Here is a 20,152-nt window from a genome sequence, read left to right as displayed (position 1 = left end):
AATGTGTGAAACTGTGTTAAGGAGTACATGTGCAAAACTGTGTTAAGGAGTATATGTGTGAAACTATGTTAAGGAGTACATGTGTGAAACTGTGTGTTAAGAACTTGTGTGTGTTAAGGAGTACATGTGTGAAACTGTGTTAAGGAGTACATGTGTAAAACTGTGTTAAGGAGTACATGTGTGAAACTATGTTAAGGAGTACATGTGTGAAACTGTTTTAAGGAGTACATGTGTAAAACTGTGTTAAGGAGTACATGTGTGAAACTGTGTGTTAAGAACTTGTGTGTGTTAAGGAGTACATGTGTGAAACTGTGTTAAGGAGTACATGTGTAAAACTGTGTTAAGGAGTACATGTGTAAAACTGTGTTAAGAAGTACATGTGTGAAACTATGTTAAGGAGTACATGTGTAAAACTGTGTGTTAAGAACTTGTGTGTGTTAAGGAGTACATGTATGCAACTATGTGTTAAGCGTACGTGCATGAAAAAGAATGACAGTTCCACTCTAAAATGAAGGGTATATTTCGAATATACGTCTGCTGACACTGATAAAGTAAAAATATTTTATTACAAGATCTTTCAAATTTGACTGACGTCAAGAAAAATATATTGCTCTAAAGAAGATACACCAAAAATAATTCAGAAACCAGTCTTTGAGGATAAAAATAAAATTTGAAATGGCACCGATGATGAAACCTTTGTCGAGGTCTTGTGCAATTTCTTTCATCCTTTTCTGACAAATTTACTTTTTTCCTTTAACCAAGAGTAACAAAAGTAATAAAGCATATATATTTGAAATATGTCCTACGACGAAACGGGCACAACATCCAATAATTCAAATTGATTATGGGTGGAAAAACATAAGGAAATAAAAACAACACCTATTTAACCATGTTATTAATATAGTTACATGCCAATTTGCTCTTTTTATGGAATGCTGAAAAGACATTGTGAAAGCTGATAAATTACGACTGGTTTTTTAGACTTTATGAAATAATAAGAGACATTCATACATTGGGCGAGTCTTGCTAACAAATCTCGGGTATAAACCTGTCTCAAAGATATGTATGACAATGGACATTGTTAAACGAAAGGATATTCATTTTCTATTGGGTTCTTGTCACACAAGTATACCTAATTAGGATGAATGCCGTTATGTTGTCCTTTACAGGTAAAGCATGGGCGTGACATAGGAATCTGACTAATGCATTTAATTAACAAGTAGGTAAACCAATGTTGCTATGTAAAATTAAGTATAAAAGGTGTTTAAAGTTTACGATAGCGCTGTTTTTATGATATTTGTTTAATGCTGAATTCCACTTCTGAATTAAAATGTCTATAAGACGTTGTCTGAAGCTGCGTAAAAATACGCTTTCATCTCCTACAAAGCGTGCGTACCAAAAAGTACCAATTCGATAAGTGTTTTAATCTTTCGTTATACGTAATTTTACCTGACTCATCTCGATTTTTCAGCATAATATATTATTGACATGTATATAAATTGTTATGCATAATGAGCATCCAAATATATTACTTAATACATTTAGAACAAGTAAAACACAAAAGTATTTTTCCACACTCTCTAGCGGCAAAAGGGTGTATGTTCATCTCAAAGGGATCATAAATCTAGTATAAAATCTATCATGTACCTTGTGAAATGTAAGTGAATATTCTTATCCCTAAATTTCCAAATTTCAGCGCAAAGTTGAAGATGGGTGGGATCAGTATTACAGATAATATGTCAAACTTATTTGAATGCTAAGTTCTTCCTTCGCTTTATAGTCCCATGTATTTATAGCCAGGTACGGCTTTGACTCGTCCAAGTTTATAATAATTTATGTTTATAATACTAATTTTCCTTACTCGTCGTAAATGTCCTATTTCTGAATAAAATAATTGTCACATATCTCGACATTATTAATCAGTGATATAACGGCCGAATTTGCAAACTTCAACATCAGAAAACATATCGGCCCAAGTTGTAAACAGCATCATCAGAAAATATATCGGCCCAATATGTAAACGTCAACATCAGAAAACGGAAGAATCATATGAGCTATTTTTTGTGTGATATGATACAATCTGGTCAATTTAGTCAAAGATCAGATAACAAATCATTTATAAATAAATTGAAAAGAAGTGGACTTAATACATAGCCTTGTCTGCTATCAATGTTACATTTGAAACATGCACTATGGTGCTCACAAATATTACAGATGAAACATTCACTACAGTCCAACTTTTCTTTGGTGGCTAAGCAGTTTAGTAATTGTACATGATTGTTAGAGTCAAAAGTCTGGGTAAAGTCTATAAACACTCTATACATAGATATTTCTGGCTCATTGCTTGAAACGAAAATTATCTATTGCCGTTTAGCTTTTGATTAGGTTTTCCAATTTTGTTATTAGTTCCACGCCACTTAATGATATATACTTAAGTTTGAAACGATATAACATTTAATTACATATTGGAAATTTTTTCAAAAAAAAGAAAGATTTTTTTTAAGAATTAAGGCGATTCTCTATACTTCGGTTTTGCTACAAGGAATAGAAACGCTACATAAATATTCTCAGCTTTTTTGCTCCGGTTTGAACTGCGAATATTATGACATATATGGAGGGGGTGCCTGCGCAGCTTGAAAAGTGGCAGGACCAGTTGGATATCCGGCTTTCACATCGCCTTGTACGTAAACAGCATTTCCTGCTGGAGCCTGTGTCTGTACGGACTGGTAGCCAGCGTTCTGTATCACATACGGTTGGACATAACCCGGTTGTTGGACAGCTAAATAATAATAATAATAATAATAATAATGATAATAATAAATATTAATTCCGACAAGAACTAATTCACATTAATATAATTTACAATATTTTCAATTTGATACTGTTTTGTCTAATATTAAAAGAAGTGTTTCCTGAAAATAATCTCTCTCTCTCTCTCTCTCTCTCTCTCTCTCTCTCTCTATATATATATATATATATATATATATATATATATATATATATATATATATATAAATTTATATCATTCTTTGTGATTATGTCATGAAGGGATCTGCAATGCGTGCCGATATTTTTTTCGTTTAAGTTTTCAGTCTTACACCTTTGGGTGGTAAACATTATTTTCTGCTGCTTACCTATAGTTGTGACTGTAGGATTGGGATTGGATCGGAACACGGTACCAACAAATCTCTGTCTGGTAGTCTGGCAACATGCACAGCGTAAGCAGCTGATGATCATGCTGATGATTCCGACAATAACTAGGAAACCAATCACCCCGCCAACAATACCCCCAACATTGCTATCAGAGAAAGAGAATTCGTGAAAATATGATTATTTAAGTCCTATACTTGGTCAAGTCAGAATCAATGGTTGTACGTGAAGGTCTGGTCTAGCAATATGGTCAATTCAGAATTATTGTTTGTAAGTAAAAGTCTGGACTAGCAATATGATCAGGGTTATAATTACTGTTTGTTCGTGAAAGTCTGGTCTAGAAATATGGTCAAGTCAGAATCACTGTTTATGCTTGAAGGTTTGATCGAACAATATGGTCAAGTCAGAATCACTGTTGTATGTGAAAGTCTGGTCTAAAAATATGGTCAAGTCAGAATCACTGATTGTACGTGAAAGAATGGTCAAGCAATATGGTCAAGTCTGAAATTGGTGATTGTACGTAAAAATCTGGTCTAATACTATGATCTAGTCAGTTTCACTGATTATACGTGCCAGTCTGGTCTAGTAATATAGTCATGTCAGAATCACTGATTATACATGAAAGCCTGGTCAAGCAATATGGCCAAGTCAGATATCACTGATTGTACATGAAAGTCTGGTCTAATAATATGGTCAAGTCAGAATCACTGATTGACATGAAAGTCTGGTCTAGCAATACGGTCATGTCACAATCACTGATTGTACGTGAAAGTCTGGTCTAGAAATATGGTCAAGTCATAAATCACTGACTGTACGTGAAAGTCTGGTACAATAATATTGTCAAGTCTGAATCACTTTTTATACGTGAAGGTTTGATTTAATAATATAGCCATGTCAGAATCACTGATTGTACGTGAAAGTCTGGTCTAGTAATATAGTCATGTCAGATTCACTGATTGTACGTGAAAGTCTGGTCAAGCCATATGGTCAAGTCAGAAATCACTGAATGTACGTGAAAGTCTGGTCTAGTAATATGGCCATGAAGGAATCACTGATTGTATGTGAAAGTCTGGTCTAGCAATATGGTCAAGTCAGAAATCACTGACTGACGTGAAAGACTGGTCTAGCAATATGGTCATGTCAAAATCACTGATTGTACGTGAAAGTCTGGCCTAGTAATATGGTCATGTCAGAATCACTGATTGTACGTTTAAGTCTGGTCTAATACTATGTTCAAGTCAGAATCACTGAAAGTCTAGTCTAGTAATTTTATCAGGTTAGAATTACTGTCTGTACTTGAAAGTATACTCTAGTAATTAGATAAAGTCAGAATCACTAATTATTTACGAAAATCTAATCTTGTAATTTACATTTTAGAATTGTTTCACTATATATTTATTTCTACTTTCAAGAAATGAATTTCGATAACATCTTGATAGCTGCTGCTACAGCTACTACAACTACAAACACTATTACTATAACTATAATGATTACTACCACTGCAACTGCTTTAATAGCAGCTTTTTACAACTTACATTATTATCAATTAAACAATGGCCAGAATCAAGGTTAACACAGGTACTCATTATCATGGCAACTAACAGGCAAAAGCTGGTAAATCGATTGAATTTGAGGATTCGTAAATAATAATAATAATAATAATGATGATGATAATAATGATGACGATAATATTCACTTAGTACAGATCTTAGTCTTTAGAAGCTCTAAGCGCTTTACAACATTATATAACACATAAAAACAGATGCAATGACAAGATTACAAAAGAAAACACCACAACATTACAAGTCACAAACATGTTGACAATAATTAAAGAAGTAAACATTATAAGGTCTTTAAGTCTGTTCTTGTAGAAGAAATAGGTGAGATTTTATATCACGCTTTAATGAGATCACAGTGTCATTGTTTCTAAGATCAATCGACAATTCGTTCCACGTATCTCGGCCCTTCTACGCAAAAGAAGGTTGTCACGTTGACTTCATTTAAACAATGGGAACAATGAGAATACGGGCGAAGGAGGAGCAGCGTATGTTCCTAGATGGGCTATACGTATGGGTGAGGTAAGATAGACATATTAGAATGAAGCCAGGCAACGAAATGTAGCGGAGTGAATAGATTTTATGTCTGATTTTGGATCTAACGCGTGGCCAGCGAAGGCTACATAACGAGGTAGTGGGGAAGGTGTGTTCCGTTCTTCGTACTGTAAAGATGATCCGAGCAGCCGTATTTTTAACTTATTGAAGTTTCTCTTGTAGTAACTGAGACGAACCAGATAGAAATGAATCAAAATAGTCCAGTCTGGAATATGCTAAGGATCAAACAGATGTTATTGTGGCATCAACTGAAAGAAAATTGCGAATGGAGCTGATTCGTCTTAGTTTCTTATATGCAGCCATGCATATGTTCATGATATGTTGGTGTAAGGAGAGTACTGATGAGAATGACACCTAGGTTTCTTACTCACTATGTGAATAATGTTGGTATTGTTGATACGTATTTCTTGGGGTAAAGGATGTGAATGAGAGTCTGCGTAGTAATCAGGACGGCTTCAGTTTTATCATCATTCAATAGCAGCTTGTTATATGCCATCCATGACTCATATCGGAAAAGCACCTCTCTACGAGGCCGCTCCGGTGGCCTAGTGGTTAGAGCGTCCTCCTCGTTTGCGGGAGGTTGGGGGTTCGAACCCAGACAGTCATATAAACGACATACAAATGGTAGTAACAGCTGCCTCGCTTGACACTCGGCATTAAGAGGTTAGTGTTAGGACTGGTCGGCCTGGTGTCAGAATAATGTGACTGTCCGGGACATATTCCTACATGTCTGCGGCATAATGCACTAGTGCTAGACATCACTATAAACTGCCTCACTGCAGACATCGTAGCGATATGAATGAAATTTTTTTAAAGCTACGGTAAAAATCCAATCACACACACACACACACACACACACACACACACACCTCTACGGAAGCCTTCAACTTTCAGGTGGACAACTATATTTGCATATTTGAGTGTCATCAGCGTACAGCTGGTGAGACATCAGACGTCGATCTATGACACTTGAGAACGACTGAGTGTATAAAATGAAGAGAACGGGGCCGAAAACAGAGAATTGTGGAACACAGAAATACAGATGAACTGGACTGGAATGTTTTCCATTTACGAACACAATTTGTGTCATGTTGACTACGTAATACTTCAGCCATAGTAAGGCTAAATCATAAATACAAAACACTTGCTGGAGACGGCGAAGTATTATATCATGATTAATTGTGCCAAACGCCTCAGACAAGTCCAGGATTGTGAGGACTGTAACCTCCACACTCTCCAAATCAGAAAGAAGGTGGTTAACTACTCTCGGAATGACAGTTTCAGTATTATAGCGAGGGCGATATGCAGACTGTACATTGTTAAAGAGACTACTGGAATTCAGATGAGATACAAGGATAAAACAACCTTTTCTATTGGAATTCAGATGAGATACAAGGATAAAACAACCTTTTCAATTGGAATTCAGATGAGATACAAGGATAAAACAACCTTTTCAATTGGAATTCAGATGAGATACAAGGATAAAACAACCTTTTCTTAGATTTTTGACATGAATAGGAGGTTAGAGACTGGTCGGTAGTTCTTTGAATTTTATGATCAAGAGTCGGTTTCTTCAACAGATGTTTCAAAATGATAGTTTTGAAATCTGATGGGAATTCAGGCGGATGCGAGAGAAGTATTGATAATATTGTTAGTGAATGTAATATTGAATCTAAGCACTCAAGCAACAGTGATGTCGGAATCGAAAAGAGTTCACATGACTCTGGGACGCTTTTCATCACAATTGTGTTTACCACATCCATAGAGACAGGTTAAAAGTTATTAAAGGCTGCTGTTGATATTCTGTATCACATCTGTGTGGTAACAATGAATCAATTGAAAATGTGTTGTCAAGCTCTAATGGACTGAACTTTATTCCTGAAGAAATCTGCAAACAGGTCCGGAAGGTCGACTCGAGAGAAGGTCGTTGGAATTGGTGTACATTGTTCCTTGATATTTGCTTTTTCGTAATCTCGAACAGCTCTTTGCAGCTTGAAGTTTCAGTGATCTTCGTGCTTTATGAGACTGATTTAGCTGCTAGAACTATGTTTGTGACATTCTTATTAGCAGCTTCATATATCTGCTTATGAATAGTGAATTTGGTTGTAAGCCAAATCTTGTCAGCCTTACGGTGTTCTGTTTTAGCATTGCATAACACTACCATACCATGGAACGTGGAGAAGAGGTAATATAGAGGTAGAAGTAGGTAAATAGCTTTGTGAGTATGTAGATAACACAGTGACTAGGTAGATAACACAGTGAGTAGGCAGATAACCCAGCGAGTATCTTGATAACACAGTGAGTAGGTAGATAACTCAGTGAGTAGGTAAATAATCCAGTGAGTAGATAACCAGTGATAGTCGTCAAGTGCTTACAACGGAACTAGCTGTGGAATTGGAATCTGACGTCTGTATCAGATTTTGTTGTTGTTGTTGTTAGTAGTAGCAGTAGTAGTGGTATTGGTGGTGACGGTGGGGGATATATGATGTTGTAGTTTGTATAGGTTCAGTGCTTCAATCATTCTTGTTATGGTATTGTCATGGTAATTTACATGATACGAGTAAATCAGATAGTGTCTTTGTATTTGTAGCTTTCATGATTTGCTAGTATATCAGTAAAGGTGGTTCATGTAGACAGTGATAGTGTCACCAATGATTTTGTTCGTACTGCTAGTTATGTTACCAGTAGCAGCGTAAGTCTAGGTGAGCCCTTAGTCATACAATGTAAGACATAGCAAATTTTGTTTTTGTTTAAGTGGTATGTCTTACTATCAGAATAACGGTATTGTATAACGTGTTTCGATGTTGGTTGACATAGAAATAAGTAGTCAAAGTTTCAGAAATATCTCAAACACTTGGCAGCCTATATCGACATTCTTCCACTAATTTATGTGTAATTAATATACTTACTGTGCTATCTTTATCCGGGCGGAATAAAAATGTGACACTAGCAAATTGACGCATTTTCATGTTCCGTTAACATACATTTGAATTTGTTGCAACGCGACGGTAGTCGAAGTATGCCGAAGTATGTTTAATTTGGTTCATGTGGGGGATATGTTTCTTGAACAAAACGAAACGTTGCTTACAGTTCCAATATGGATAATATAATTTTATTCGTTTCGTTTAAGAATAATATTTCAATTTAACCCGATTTCGGGATTCCCAGCTTCGTCGCTTTCCAGCCAAATGAAATGTAAGCCAACGAAACTTGAGAACAGGTCCATTTCTTTTGTGAGAATTTAAATTTATTAGAGAAAATATATCAGGATAAGTAAGGTATAACAAAAACATTATAACTTTCTTTATTGGTTGCCAGTTGTGTGTGATAGTCCTGAAAATTTGACTTTCGTTACACTGTTAGTCGACATCAAAACACGCTGCACAACACCGTTATTTAGGCTGTAAGACCTATCACCCCCATGAACAAAAATATCGGGTACACGTGTCTTACGTTGTAACACTAGGTGAACCCTGCGTGTTGTGGTGATACTGCTTGTGGTATGGTGAGAAAACAACAGAAAGACTGACTGACAGATGAAAGGATGTCAAACAAGAGACAAAAATAGAGGCGGAACATTTATGAACTTACACACAGCAATATTGACTGTAGTAATCTCCACAACAGCCGTAGGCACATTCCTTGTAATCCAGGATGGACCTGCTGCTGGAGTAGTAACAAGTCTCACCTAAAGCATAGCCTGACAAATAAAATACATTTCTATTAGTATTCACGAAGGATCGATTCCAGTATTAATTCGGAAATTTACTAGAAGACCAACATAAATGAATGAAATAAAGCTACCCATTGAAATGGCGTGTTTTTCCCCAAATTTATTTCAGAAAAACAAGGGGACAATTGACTTTCTATCAAATCCATTACTCATTGGTGAACACTTTTATCATGACTAAAGACAAAAATTATTACTATCTCGGTCGAAGTTACGTTTGTCTTCATTACGGCAATGTGACTTTTTGTAAGTGAATTCAAGATGGAGTTTGGTTTTTTCCATGCAAGATGAGTGCGCGGTGATCATATACGTAGATACTTCCGGTTGAGAAACATCAAATATTTCCGGATAACCCATAACGGCACATTATACGAAACCCCATGTTTAATAGTCATTTATTTAGACATGGTATACCCCGAGCAGATACCCGTGTTCTGCTTTATTGGAAAATTGGCAATACAACATACTTAGAACGAATGATGATTCTTTACTCTGTCCAACTAACTGTGCCAATATACAAACAGCTTTTACGGAGTCCTTTGTTGAGGAGGATGACGTGTCTTACACGTTGGTTGCAACAATACCAAGGCAAGTAGTATACCCTTACCGATCAGATGCAGCATGCCGTACTTCCAGAATCAGTCCCAACCAAGGAACATGATTTCTTTCGTGGGTATAAGTCACAACTGGAAAAACACCCCGAAAGATTTTTACTGTTGTCCATTTAAACATAAATGGTGTAAGATACAAGTTTACAGAAATACGTTAAGTTCTAGTCGACACAACTATTTATTTCCTTGTTAAATCGGGACAAATTTGATTCTTCTTTTAGTGACAGTCTTTTTTCACGTTGATGTGTACAAACTTGAGGCCTTGTACTGCCAATGACGGCAGGACAATGTCATCTATTCTTTCATATATAGCGTTTCACAAGATGAAATAAATAACATCTAAGCAGATTACGTATGAATTGTATAGGCCCCTATCAATAATGTATATAAGCCCCTATCAATGATGTAAAGCTATTTTCTGAAAATCTTTTGGAATCCATTGACGAAAGACAAAGTTATTTTCATTGGTTACCTACGTTTTGATATGCATATCCTTTCCAGTTCTTTATGCCCATGTGATATAGGTGATATTTGTAATCTCACATACTTAATCAGAGAACCTACATGTTTTAAGAATGAATGTAGTATATCCTGCATTGATCTTATACTTACAAATAAACAAAGTTAATGTATCAATAATTTAAATATACGTAATGATAATAGTGATTATCATTTTACGGTTTTTGCTCATTTTAGAGACACTGCATTCTGCATCCAGAAAGAAAAAAAAAACCTGTGTCAACGCTGGCTTCTTTAATTTTGAAAAGTTCTGTAAATATCATAGAAAAACACGCTCCAACAAAACTTGCATACCCACCAAAAATGCATTACCTTATATGAATAGAGAACTAAGGAAAGCTATACGTGCAAAGAAGAGGTTTACAAGATACACTCTATACAAATCATGCAAAGAACTGGGAAAACTATAGGAGAAATAGGTACAAAGATACAATAATAGGTCTCTGAGAGCATACCTTCTAGAAACATGTGCAGGAGTACTTAATATAGGAATGTCTTGTCAACTATTACACAATATATTTCTAATAAATGTTCCGATGGTCAAGAAAAGACCATTCTTACTGAAGGTACAAAATTATAAACAATGACCGGACAATATGTGAAATCTTCCCAACATTTATATAACTGTGGCATAAGACATTGTAACGGATGTTAATTTTTACCCTTGCAACCAAAAGTGTATCAGTTCTGTAAAGGACAACAGTAACATGGATACAAATTTGGAATTTAATCAAATTAACCACGAAGAATTGTAAAAACTGATAAGAAGTTTAAATTCGAAAAAAGCCTATGCAGCGTATCAAATTCCCTTTTCTCGAGACTGACTACAAGCGTGCCAACTTCACGTCTTAATCCATTTATGAACAAAAATAGAGAGCAAAGTATTTTCAAGTAATCTCACAATCATAAAAATTGGTTGTTTAATGATGTTGCAGTCTGAAGAGTGATGGACGGTTCTGTCAAGATCCTACACTCTTTCTACCCCAGCAATGTTTGCTGAATCAGTCCGCACAAGGAATATGTTAACGGGGGAATACAATCTCTTCATTTTACTATGAAAACATTCATTAATTTGAAAAACAAAATGCACAATTTGAAGTATCATGTTGTAAGGCCATTTTTGGTCCTTGAGGCTGCTACATATATTTATACAAAGGAACAGAGAGTGTTATGTTAGAACAGGTCAAAAGCTTAGGGTTGGGGCGATGGAAGAGGGTTTATATCATCGACATAAAATTGAGAACAAATTCACAATGTCTAATGAATTGTAAAAATAAATAAATAAATAAGAGCTATAGTTATTGTTCACAAGCAGATTATGTAATAATTCTAATATAACAAACTGGAGGTGGGGGGCTGTCAGGTGTGATGGGAGACAACTGTTACAATCTATTTTTCTTGGAGTAAATATAATATTCTTGTTTTTTGATATTGTGAAATGCGCTATTTCTAAAGATCCAAAATGTACTAACTCGACACTTTGCTTTTTTTCTATCACTTTGAATTGTGGCGCCGACTGTACTCGTCAGTTGTCTGACCAATATTGGCAGCGCTCCCCTATTTATAACCTTCATCAGACACCATGTTAGACAAATCAACCAATCGCTGAATGCACGGCAACCCATGTGACCAATCAGTGTCTTGTATGGTGTGCCGTGTATTGCATTGTAAACAATACAGTTTTTGCATGGTATACAATGTCTACATTAAAAATACATTTTATAAGCGGCATCTACTGGATTTCATGTGTTAGTATGTAATGCTAACTAACCTAACTCGACACTTTGCTTTGCGTGGTATATTGTACATCGACCGAAAATGGTGATGGCAATTGATCTAAAAAGGATACTTTGAAAGTTTAACATCGAAAGTATGACCATGTGCCGGAGGGAAGCCATTTCAGGTCTATTTCAGTGAAAGGTATTTGTATATCATTTCCCCTCCCACCACACTAAACGGCAGGTGTGGAGAAACCTCTAACTGTAACTGTGAACCTGCATACGGGCGACTCAGGTCTTAGGAGAGCGTTCACTAGCCGACATAGTCGTAGAAGTCGAAGCACCCCTGGGTAACTGAGCAGCTCCTTTTAGGATCAAACTGCTGACCTCCGTATCACGAGGAAGGGGCTAGAACAAAGGTGCCCTAAACATTGACATGTTCGTCTTAATTCTGGTCAGCATATCACGGTTGTTGGGGATCGCAACGTAGCGGTCGAAAATTTAGCAAGAAAACAAAGATGACCAAATCATCGGTGCCTGGAATGTGCGCACAGTCTATTAGCAGATAAATCAGGGAGAAGAACAGGTCTATTTGGCATAGAACTGACCAGATTCAACATCCGCATAGCAGCCCTGAGTCAAACAACTAGACGCATGAGGAACCGGCAAAACTTTCTTCTAAAGTAGCCGAGGAAAAGAAGAGCGAGACGAAGCTGATGCTGGCCTTGCCAGCAAATCACAGCAAGTCAGCAAGCTCGAAAATCTTCCAAAGGGCGTGAATAATATACCAATCAAATGAAATTCCCACTGTCTGGGAAAAAAAGATATGCGACTATCATCTATATATGCACCCATCATGACCAACCCAGATGAAATCAAGCACAAATGTTATGAAGATCTGGAGTCTCTTATTGCAGAAGTACCGAAGGCATACAAGCTCATCATCCTTGATGACTTCAGTGCTAGAGTTGACACGGATCATCGGACATGGTCATTTTTCACTCGCATCAATGACTTTAGAAAATGCATCAACAAACTTCTGTTGATGAAAACATGCGTTGAACACGACCCTTATCACCAACACAGTCTGCCGCCTTCCGAACCGCAACACGATGTCTTAAATGCATCCACGCCCCAAACACCGGCATCTCACTGACTACGTCATCGCCGGAGAAGTTACAGGCAGAATGTCCGATTCATGAAGGCCATCAGAAGCGCAGAATGCAGGACTATCCACAGGCTCATAGTCTCCAAGCTCAACACTCATATTCTGGCTAGCAGGCAACCGCAAAGCAATAGTTCTCAAAAAGTTCAATGTCTCCAAATTGAAACAGGAGAATGTGAAAAGGCATTTGCCGAAGAACTGTGTAGCCAACTAGGATCAATTCATGCGAACTCAGTGAATATCGAAAACGATTTTAAGTATTTCATTGCAAACTCAGAGAGTTGCAAGACTCATGGCCGAGGAAGAAGGCTGATGAGATTCAGTCCTACACAGAAAGGAATGACATTAATAACTTCTCAGATGCTTTGAAGACAATACATGGCTCACTATCACCAGTCCTTGGCATCCGTCCGTCTACGGGAGACCATGGCGTAGCTCCTAAGTAAGCTTTTCTTTATCCTTCTTTCTAGCTCTCTTTTCAGCTTGTTTTATTTTTCTGTCTTCCTCTGCGTTTTGAACTCCCTGCCTGACAGCTAGACGCCAGCTGGAACGGTTGTTTGCACAGCTCTCCCAGTCGTTGACACGATGTTTGCCGTCTTCATATCCTTCTTGCAAACATCTCTGTAGCACAGATGTGGTCGTCTAGTTGGTCGTGCACCTCTAACTCCTCATATAACAGGTGCTTGGGAATTCGACCTGGGTCCATTCTCTTGACATGGCCAAGCCAGCGAAGGCGCCTCTCGCTGAGAATGGAGAACAAGCTGTTCATGTTGGCGCGTTCTAGAACCTCTGTGTTGGGTACTTTGTTCTGCCAATGGATGTGCAGAATGCGCCGCAGACGTCTCAGGTGGAAGCTGCTGAGTTTCCTCTCGTGTCTTGCATAAGTGGTCCATGTTTCGCTGCTGTAGAGAAGTGAGCTGAGCACGCAGGCTTGGTAGACACGCAGTTTGGTCTTCTCTGTGAGGTTGGGGTTGTTCCAGACCCTCTGGTTAAGTCTGGCCATCACTGCTGCTGCCTTGGCAATCCTGCCGTTCACCTCAGAATCAATGAAGAGTGAGCTGGAGATGTTTGACCCGAGGTATGTGAAATTTTCGACAACTTCCAAGTTGTACCAATCGATGGTGACAGATGGAGAGGAGTCTGCGTCCTGCGCCATGACGTTCGTTTTCTTCAAACTGATGGTCAGTCCAAATTCCTAACAAGCGTGGAAGAGGCGGCATACCAGCTGCTCACGCCCATCTTCCGTGTGTGATGTCAAGGCTGCATTGTCGGCGAAGAGCAATTCACGGATGAGTACCTCTGTGACTTTAGTCTTAGCACGGAGACGGGCGATGTTGAACAGCTTGCCGTCAGCCCTGGTATGGATGTACACTCCCTCGCTGCAATCCTTGAATGCGTAAGGAGAAGCATAGAGAAGAAGATGGCGAAGAGCGTCGGCGCAAGGACACAGCCTTGTTTCACTCGGCTGATGACTGGGAAGGCCTCCGATGTCGACTGAAGCACACTGATGTGCATGTTTTCATGGAACGACATGAGGACAGCAAGCAGACGTGGGGGGGGGGGGGCAGCCGATCGTCTGCGGGAATCTGAAGAGTCCACTCCGACTAACCAGGTCAAACGCCTTCGTCAGGTCTATGAAGGTAATGTAGAGGGGCATCTGCTGCTCGCGACACTTCTCATGCAGCTGACATAGTGAGAAGATCATGTCTACAGTTGACCTGCCGGCTCGAAATCCACACTGGGACTCTGGGTAGACGCGGGAGGCTAGGATCTGCAAGTGCGCCACCAATAACGTCTCCAATGCTGAATGCTGAGAACAATACACGGCTTACTGACAAAGACAAGATACTATATAAATGGGCAGTCAACTTCACCACATTGAAAATGATGAACGGAAAAACAAATTTGCAAATTAACATTTCTAGCATAGAATTTCCCTTGTCTACGGAAGAAATTAAAAAGGGTAACCTAATGTTAATTTCTCCTTTTCCAACAATGTCGCAAAATTGCGTCCAACTTGTCTGTCTTTTTCATCTGTAAATACCACCTCACCCTCTCTCTCTCTCTCTCTCTCTCTCTCTCTCTCTCTCTACAGTATAATGTTATTCCCCTCTTTCTCAAAATCCGTCTCGTCATAACACAACAATAATAATTATAGTAATATAACATAATAATAATAATAATAAGGACTATGACATTTGAATCGTGTGTAGCCAGCTTGACTTAAGGTCATCAAAAGGGTAACTGGGTACCTCGTATTTCTCAGTTACACACACACGCGCGCGCGCACACACACACACACACACACACATACACTTAGAAGTTTGCTATGAAATGATTTAGATTGAAATAATAACGCTATGTTTCCACTTTAACATATAACTCTAAAAGTGTGCCGTAGCAAAATGTATACTTTAAATTGAAGGCTTGATGATATATATAAGTATTGCTGTTTGACAGCATGAGTTGAGCCAAACCATAGGATTTCGGTAAAGATATCTCTTCACTCATTTGTCAGTTTTTCATTGTGTACATTGTAACTAAAGAAGATATGTATGTGGCTAGACCAATGAGTACGAAACTTCGTGTTGGCGGGCAGTATCATTCAACTACTACTTGCTTTTAGTACATAATGTTGATAAATCAATCAGTGAGAAACGGTGTTTTCAACGTCAACACCTGTTCTCTTTAGTACATAAATGTGTTGACATAAATCTTTATCTGTATTACTGTAAATACAAAATATTCACGAGATGCAACTTTCTGTGCACTACTTTCGCAGTAGAATATTAAAATAGTCCAGTTGTCAGGATGAAGGTCAAAGGAAAGATGGTTTTATGAATTTTATGTTTATCTGTTGTCTTTAGCTCTGAAATGTAGTGTGCATCGATGACGAAACAATAGTCTGTTAAGTAACTGGCGATGTATTTTGTTTATGTGGCTAGATCAGTGAGTACGAAACGGGGTGCTGGTGGGCAGTATAATTCAACCACTACTCGCTTTTAGTACTTAATGTCGATGTATCAATCGATGTGAAGCGGTCTTCTGCGGTGAATTCAACTTCAGTCCCCCTGTTTGCTTTAGTACATACATGTTTTTACATCAATGTTTATCTTTATTATTGTGAAAACAAATGTTCAAGTGATACTACTGTATGTGCACTACTTTCGCAGTACAATATTAAAATAGTCCAATAGTCAGGATGAAGGTCAAATGAAATACGGTTTTATGAATTTGATGTTTATCCATGGTCTTTAGCTCAGAAATGTAGTGTGCATCGATGAGGAAACAATAATAGACTGCTAAGTGACTGGCGATATAGACTGACAATACAGAGCTGTCTACCTTGAATCATTGTCATTTTTTGTATGCTTGTATGTGTGTTGATGTCTACGTTTACATCTAAAACTTGAACCCCCTTACCCGTCGTTGATGTATGATTGCTCAGGTGGATCAGATGAAGTGTTGGGGGTTTCTCCAAAATAAAATAAAATTCAAAACGGCCCTGAGTTTTCTCGAAAGGGCACCAAATCAAAGGTATATGTGTCTATTTACTCAGCGTGTTCATATACCCAATAAACGTTCTTATTGCCCACGTATGGCATACGTTTAAGCAACCTTACGTGAGCAACATAATAGCATGACCTCAGTTGTTTGTAAGTCTGTTCCTGAAGTAACTATGCCAACAGCTTAGCAATGTATCATAGGCGATTCAGAAAACAAACATTACACACGTGAAAGTACCAAGAGAGGACATGCACGAAATAGAACTTTTACTGTATTTCTGACTTATGACATTAGGTTAACTTAAACATGATTCTTTTCTATCACACCTATACATATATGCAATTGTTGAGGTTTTTTAAGAATGAACACTAAATTCTGTAAAATGTTATGTCTAGCCTGCTTCGGCGATACATAATCCAAAAATCGTTGGCGTAGCAAGAAACTTCTCTCCGACAAAAGATTTAATTCAGTAATTTAGGGGCAAAAACCCAATTGAACATTTATCCAATTATCACCCGTCCTCAGGGCAACATACTACCCCGCCACAGTTGCCGTTTTTGTTTTCTGCGATTGCTACGTCACTACCAAATCTTAACATAGCAACAATTGCAAGAACAAATTAGCTATTTACAACTACAGTTTACTTTTCGTGGGTGCTTTCATAAGCGATATTATCGCACACATCAAGTTTGATCCCCATACATGCAACAGTTTTCGAAAAGTTTTCTTCGTGCTATTTCTACCTATTTTCTTATCGATTTCCTTTGAATATCGATTACATTCCTCAACTGCTGACAAATATTAAGATATTGTTTAAAATCTCGGTGGTATTCCTGATAAGGACAAAAAATATATGTTACACTTAACAGATGAATCAAAGCAGTATTTTGTCTACGAGGAAGAGGAAGAGGGGCTTGTGCTATGGAGGGTTTAGATAAAGTATTTGATTACACACTCGCTTTTCTGTCTGCAGCCTTATGTTCGTTTCAAGGAACTAGCACTCATGCAAAATTGGGTGTTCATTCAAGGTCAGTTTCCCAGATCCCTCCACGTCAGAGGCGAGGTTACAAGGGACGCGCTAACCTAGATCTCACACAGTAGTGGGTTACATATTCAAATCTTGCCCAAAATAACTCAGGTTTGTTGTTGTGTGTTGTCTCTGGGCAAGTTACTATGTTCCATATGTCTCGGTACAAAAAGCCTTGGTTGGCTATTGTGGATGTCTCTAGACAAGGCACTAATCGTCATTGCCTTAACACAAAAGTCTTTCATTTACTGATATGCAGTTGACCTTATTTGACCTCCAATCCAATTATCAACCCTCAGCCTTAACCATGAACTTATCGTGTGTTAAGTGGTTATTTGGAATCTTGTTTCATTATTGACAAAGCATAATCTCATTTAATTTCAAGAGTCGTGTCACTTAACTCTCTCAAGTGCTATTGTTTTTCACGTTGCTGATGATATGACACATTAACTTCATATATCACGTATATTATTACATCGGATATCACTAAATGTATGTACCGGACATGAATAAATGTATGAATTGGATATCACTAAATCTATGTACCGGACATGAATAAATGTATGAATTGGATATCACTAAATCTATGTATTAAACATTAATAAATATATGTATTGAATATTAGTAAATCGATGAATGGGAGACCACTAAATCTATGTACTGTACATGAATAAATGCAAGAATTAGAAATCACTAAATATATGTATTTGATCTGTAAATCTACGTATTGAACATTAACAAATATATGTATCGGACGTCACTATATCTGTGTATTAGACATTATCAAATCTATCGGACTTCATTAAATCTATGCATTGAACATTAGTAAATCTATGTATCGGACATCACTAAATCTATGTAATGAACATTAGCAAATCAGTACATCGGACACTACTAAATCTATATATTGGACATTACTAAATCCATGTATCGGACATCACTAAATCTATATATTGAATATTAGCACAAAAAATATATCGGACACGACTAAATCTATGTATTGGACATTGTTAAATCTATGTATCGGACATCAATAAATCTACGTATTGGACGTCACTAAATCTATGTATTGAATATTAGCAAATCAATATATCGGACACTACTAAATCCATGTATTGGACATTCAATATAATGTTGTAATTTATTCGTAATTCCAATAGACCGTAACAATGAATTTAGAAACGAAGGCGAAAGTCTATCTATCTATATATCTTTATATATATCTATCAATCAATCAATCTATCTATCTATCTATCTATTTATATATCTTTATATATATCTATCAACCTATGTATCTCTCTCTCTCTCTCTCTCTCTCTCTCTCTCTCTCTCTCTCTATATATATATATATATATATATATATATATATATATGCCCAAAAAGATGTTTGATTTTACAATATAGTTGCAGATAACGATGTATGTTTTAAACAGGTCTGAAAATTATTTTAACACGAAACAAAGAACACAAAGTGGTATCACTAGGGTTGGTGTCACCGCGTGAGGTAGCTCATGGTGTCATCCCCATGGACCTTCTTCCTGCACAAACATATAAAAAAAAAATTTATAGACAGTCACGTGTGGTAAATCATGGTGTCACCCCCAATGAACCTCCTTCCTGCACAAAAATTCAAATATTTTATAGACAGTCATTTTGGTGTTACCCCCTTCGATGGTGTCAGCCGGTGCGGCCCACACCCACGCACACACTCTAATTACCGTACAGATTTTACTCTCTGATATCTAGTATTTGTGTATCCTTCTGTAAACAAAAATTGTAAATGCAAAATTTCACATACAAGCAGCCAATTCTAAAGAGCACAAATAGAGGAATCTTTTCATTTTCTCTGTGAATAAAAGGAAGAAGTATAATGCGTGTGCATACGAGAGAGAGAGAGAGAGAGAGAGAGAGAGAGAGAGAGACTTACCTATGCGCGATACAATGAAGAATAGTCCAAGTATGCAATGTAAAGACATGTCGGCTAATAAAACTATACAAAAATTGCACAGTTATGATGTTTCGCCTGTATAAGATTTCACTTTGTCTGAAGCCAAAACTTTCAAATTGTAATCTGAATAATAGACGGATTCTTCGTTTCCTGTGCCACGCTATTTTCTCCTCTGCTCTTATTATACCCTTTCGCCGACTATAACATTTAAACCATGTAATAAATCTCATATGATCCGTACTATCTGCCGCTTGATGGGAATATACTTTTGAAATAGGGCTTTTGTTAAATCCGGGAAGTACATGTAGTTAGTCTCAGAGAAGACCTTTAACATTGAAACAAAGGTGACTATTTCCAGAGCGTAAATCAAATCTGTTACAATACGAAAAAGATGTGAAACCGGAATTTTTTTACACTTTACATATAAACACACATACTATCAAACACGAAACATGGAAATGAAGGGGATTAAATCATACACATGCACACAAACACACTTATAAACTATCACACACGTGTAGGAGTACTCACACATATATAAGCAAAAGCTGAAGTGGCCACACACGTATAAACATGCTTTATGCAGAGGAGTACGAGTACTCACACATATTTATAAACGATCGAGCGCAAAATACGGTTTAAGTTTTCGTTGTAAAGGGCATACAC

General features: G+C 37.3%; 1 protein-coding gene across 1 annotated transcript; it reads right to left on the bottom strand.

The window, feature by feature from the left end:
- Positions 1-547: 547 nt before the first annotated feature.
- Positions 548-19,804, bottom strand: LOC149790366 (uncharacterized). Its single transcript, XM_089972411.1, has 4 exons — positions 19,466-19,804; positions 8,853-8,961; positions 3,135-3,298; positions 548-2,779 (listed from the first exon to the last, which is right to left on the bottom strand). The coding sequence occupies exons 1-4, from the start codon at positions 19,512-19,514 to the stop codon at positions 2,601-2,603; spliced, it is 501 nt and encodes a 166-aa protein (XP_089828537.1). The 5' UTR covers positions 19,515-19,804; the 3' UTR covers positions 548-2,600.
- Between the last annotated feature and the right edge of the window lie 348 nt (positions 19,805-20,152).

The sequence above is a fragment of the Sinohyriopsis cumingii genome, chromosome 10, assembly GCF_028554795.1.
Source record: "Sinohyriopsis cumingii isolate HCF-2022 chromosome 10, ASM2855479v2, whole genome shotgun sequence".
Taxonomy (NCBI): domain Eukaryota; kingdom Metazoa; phylum Mollusca; class Bivalvia; order Unionida; family Unionidae; genus Sinohyriopsis; species Sinohyriopsis cumingii.
Note: the sequence above shows the minus strand (reverse complement) of the source record. Positions and strands in the feature narration are given on the sequence as shown.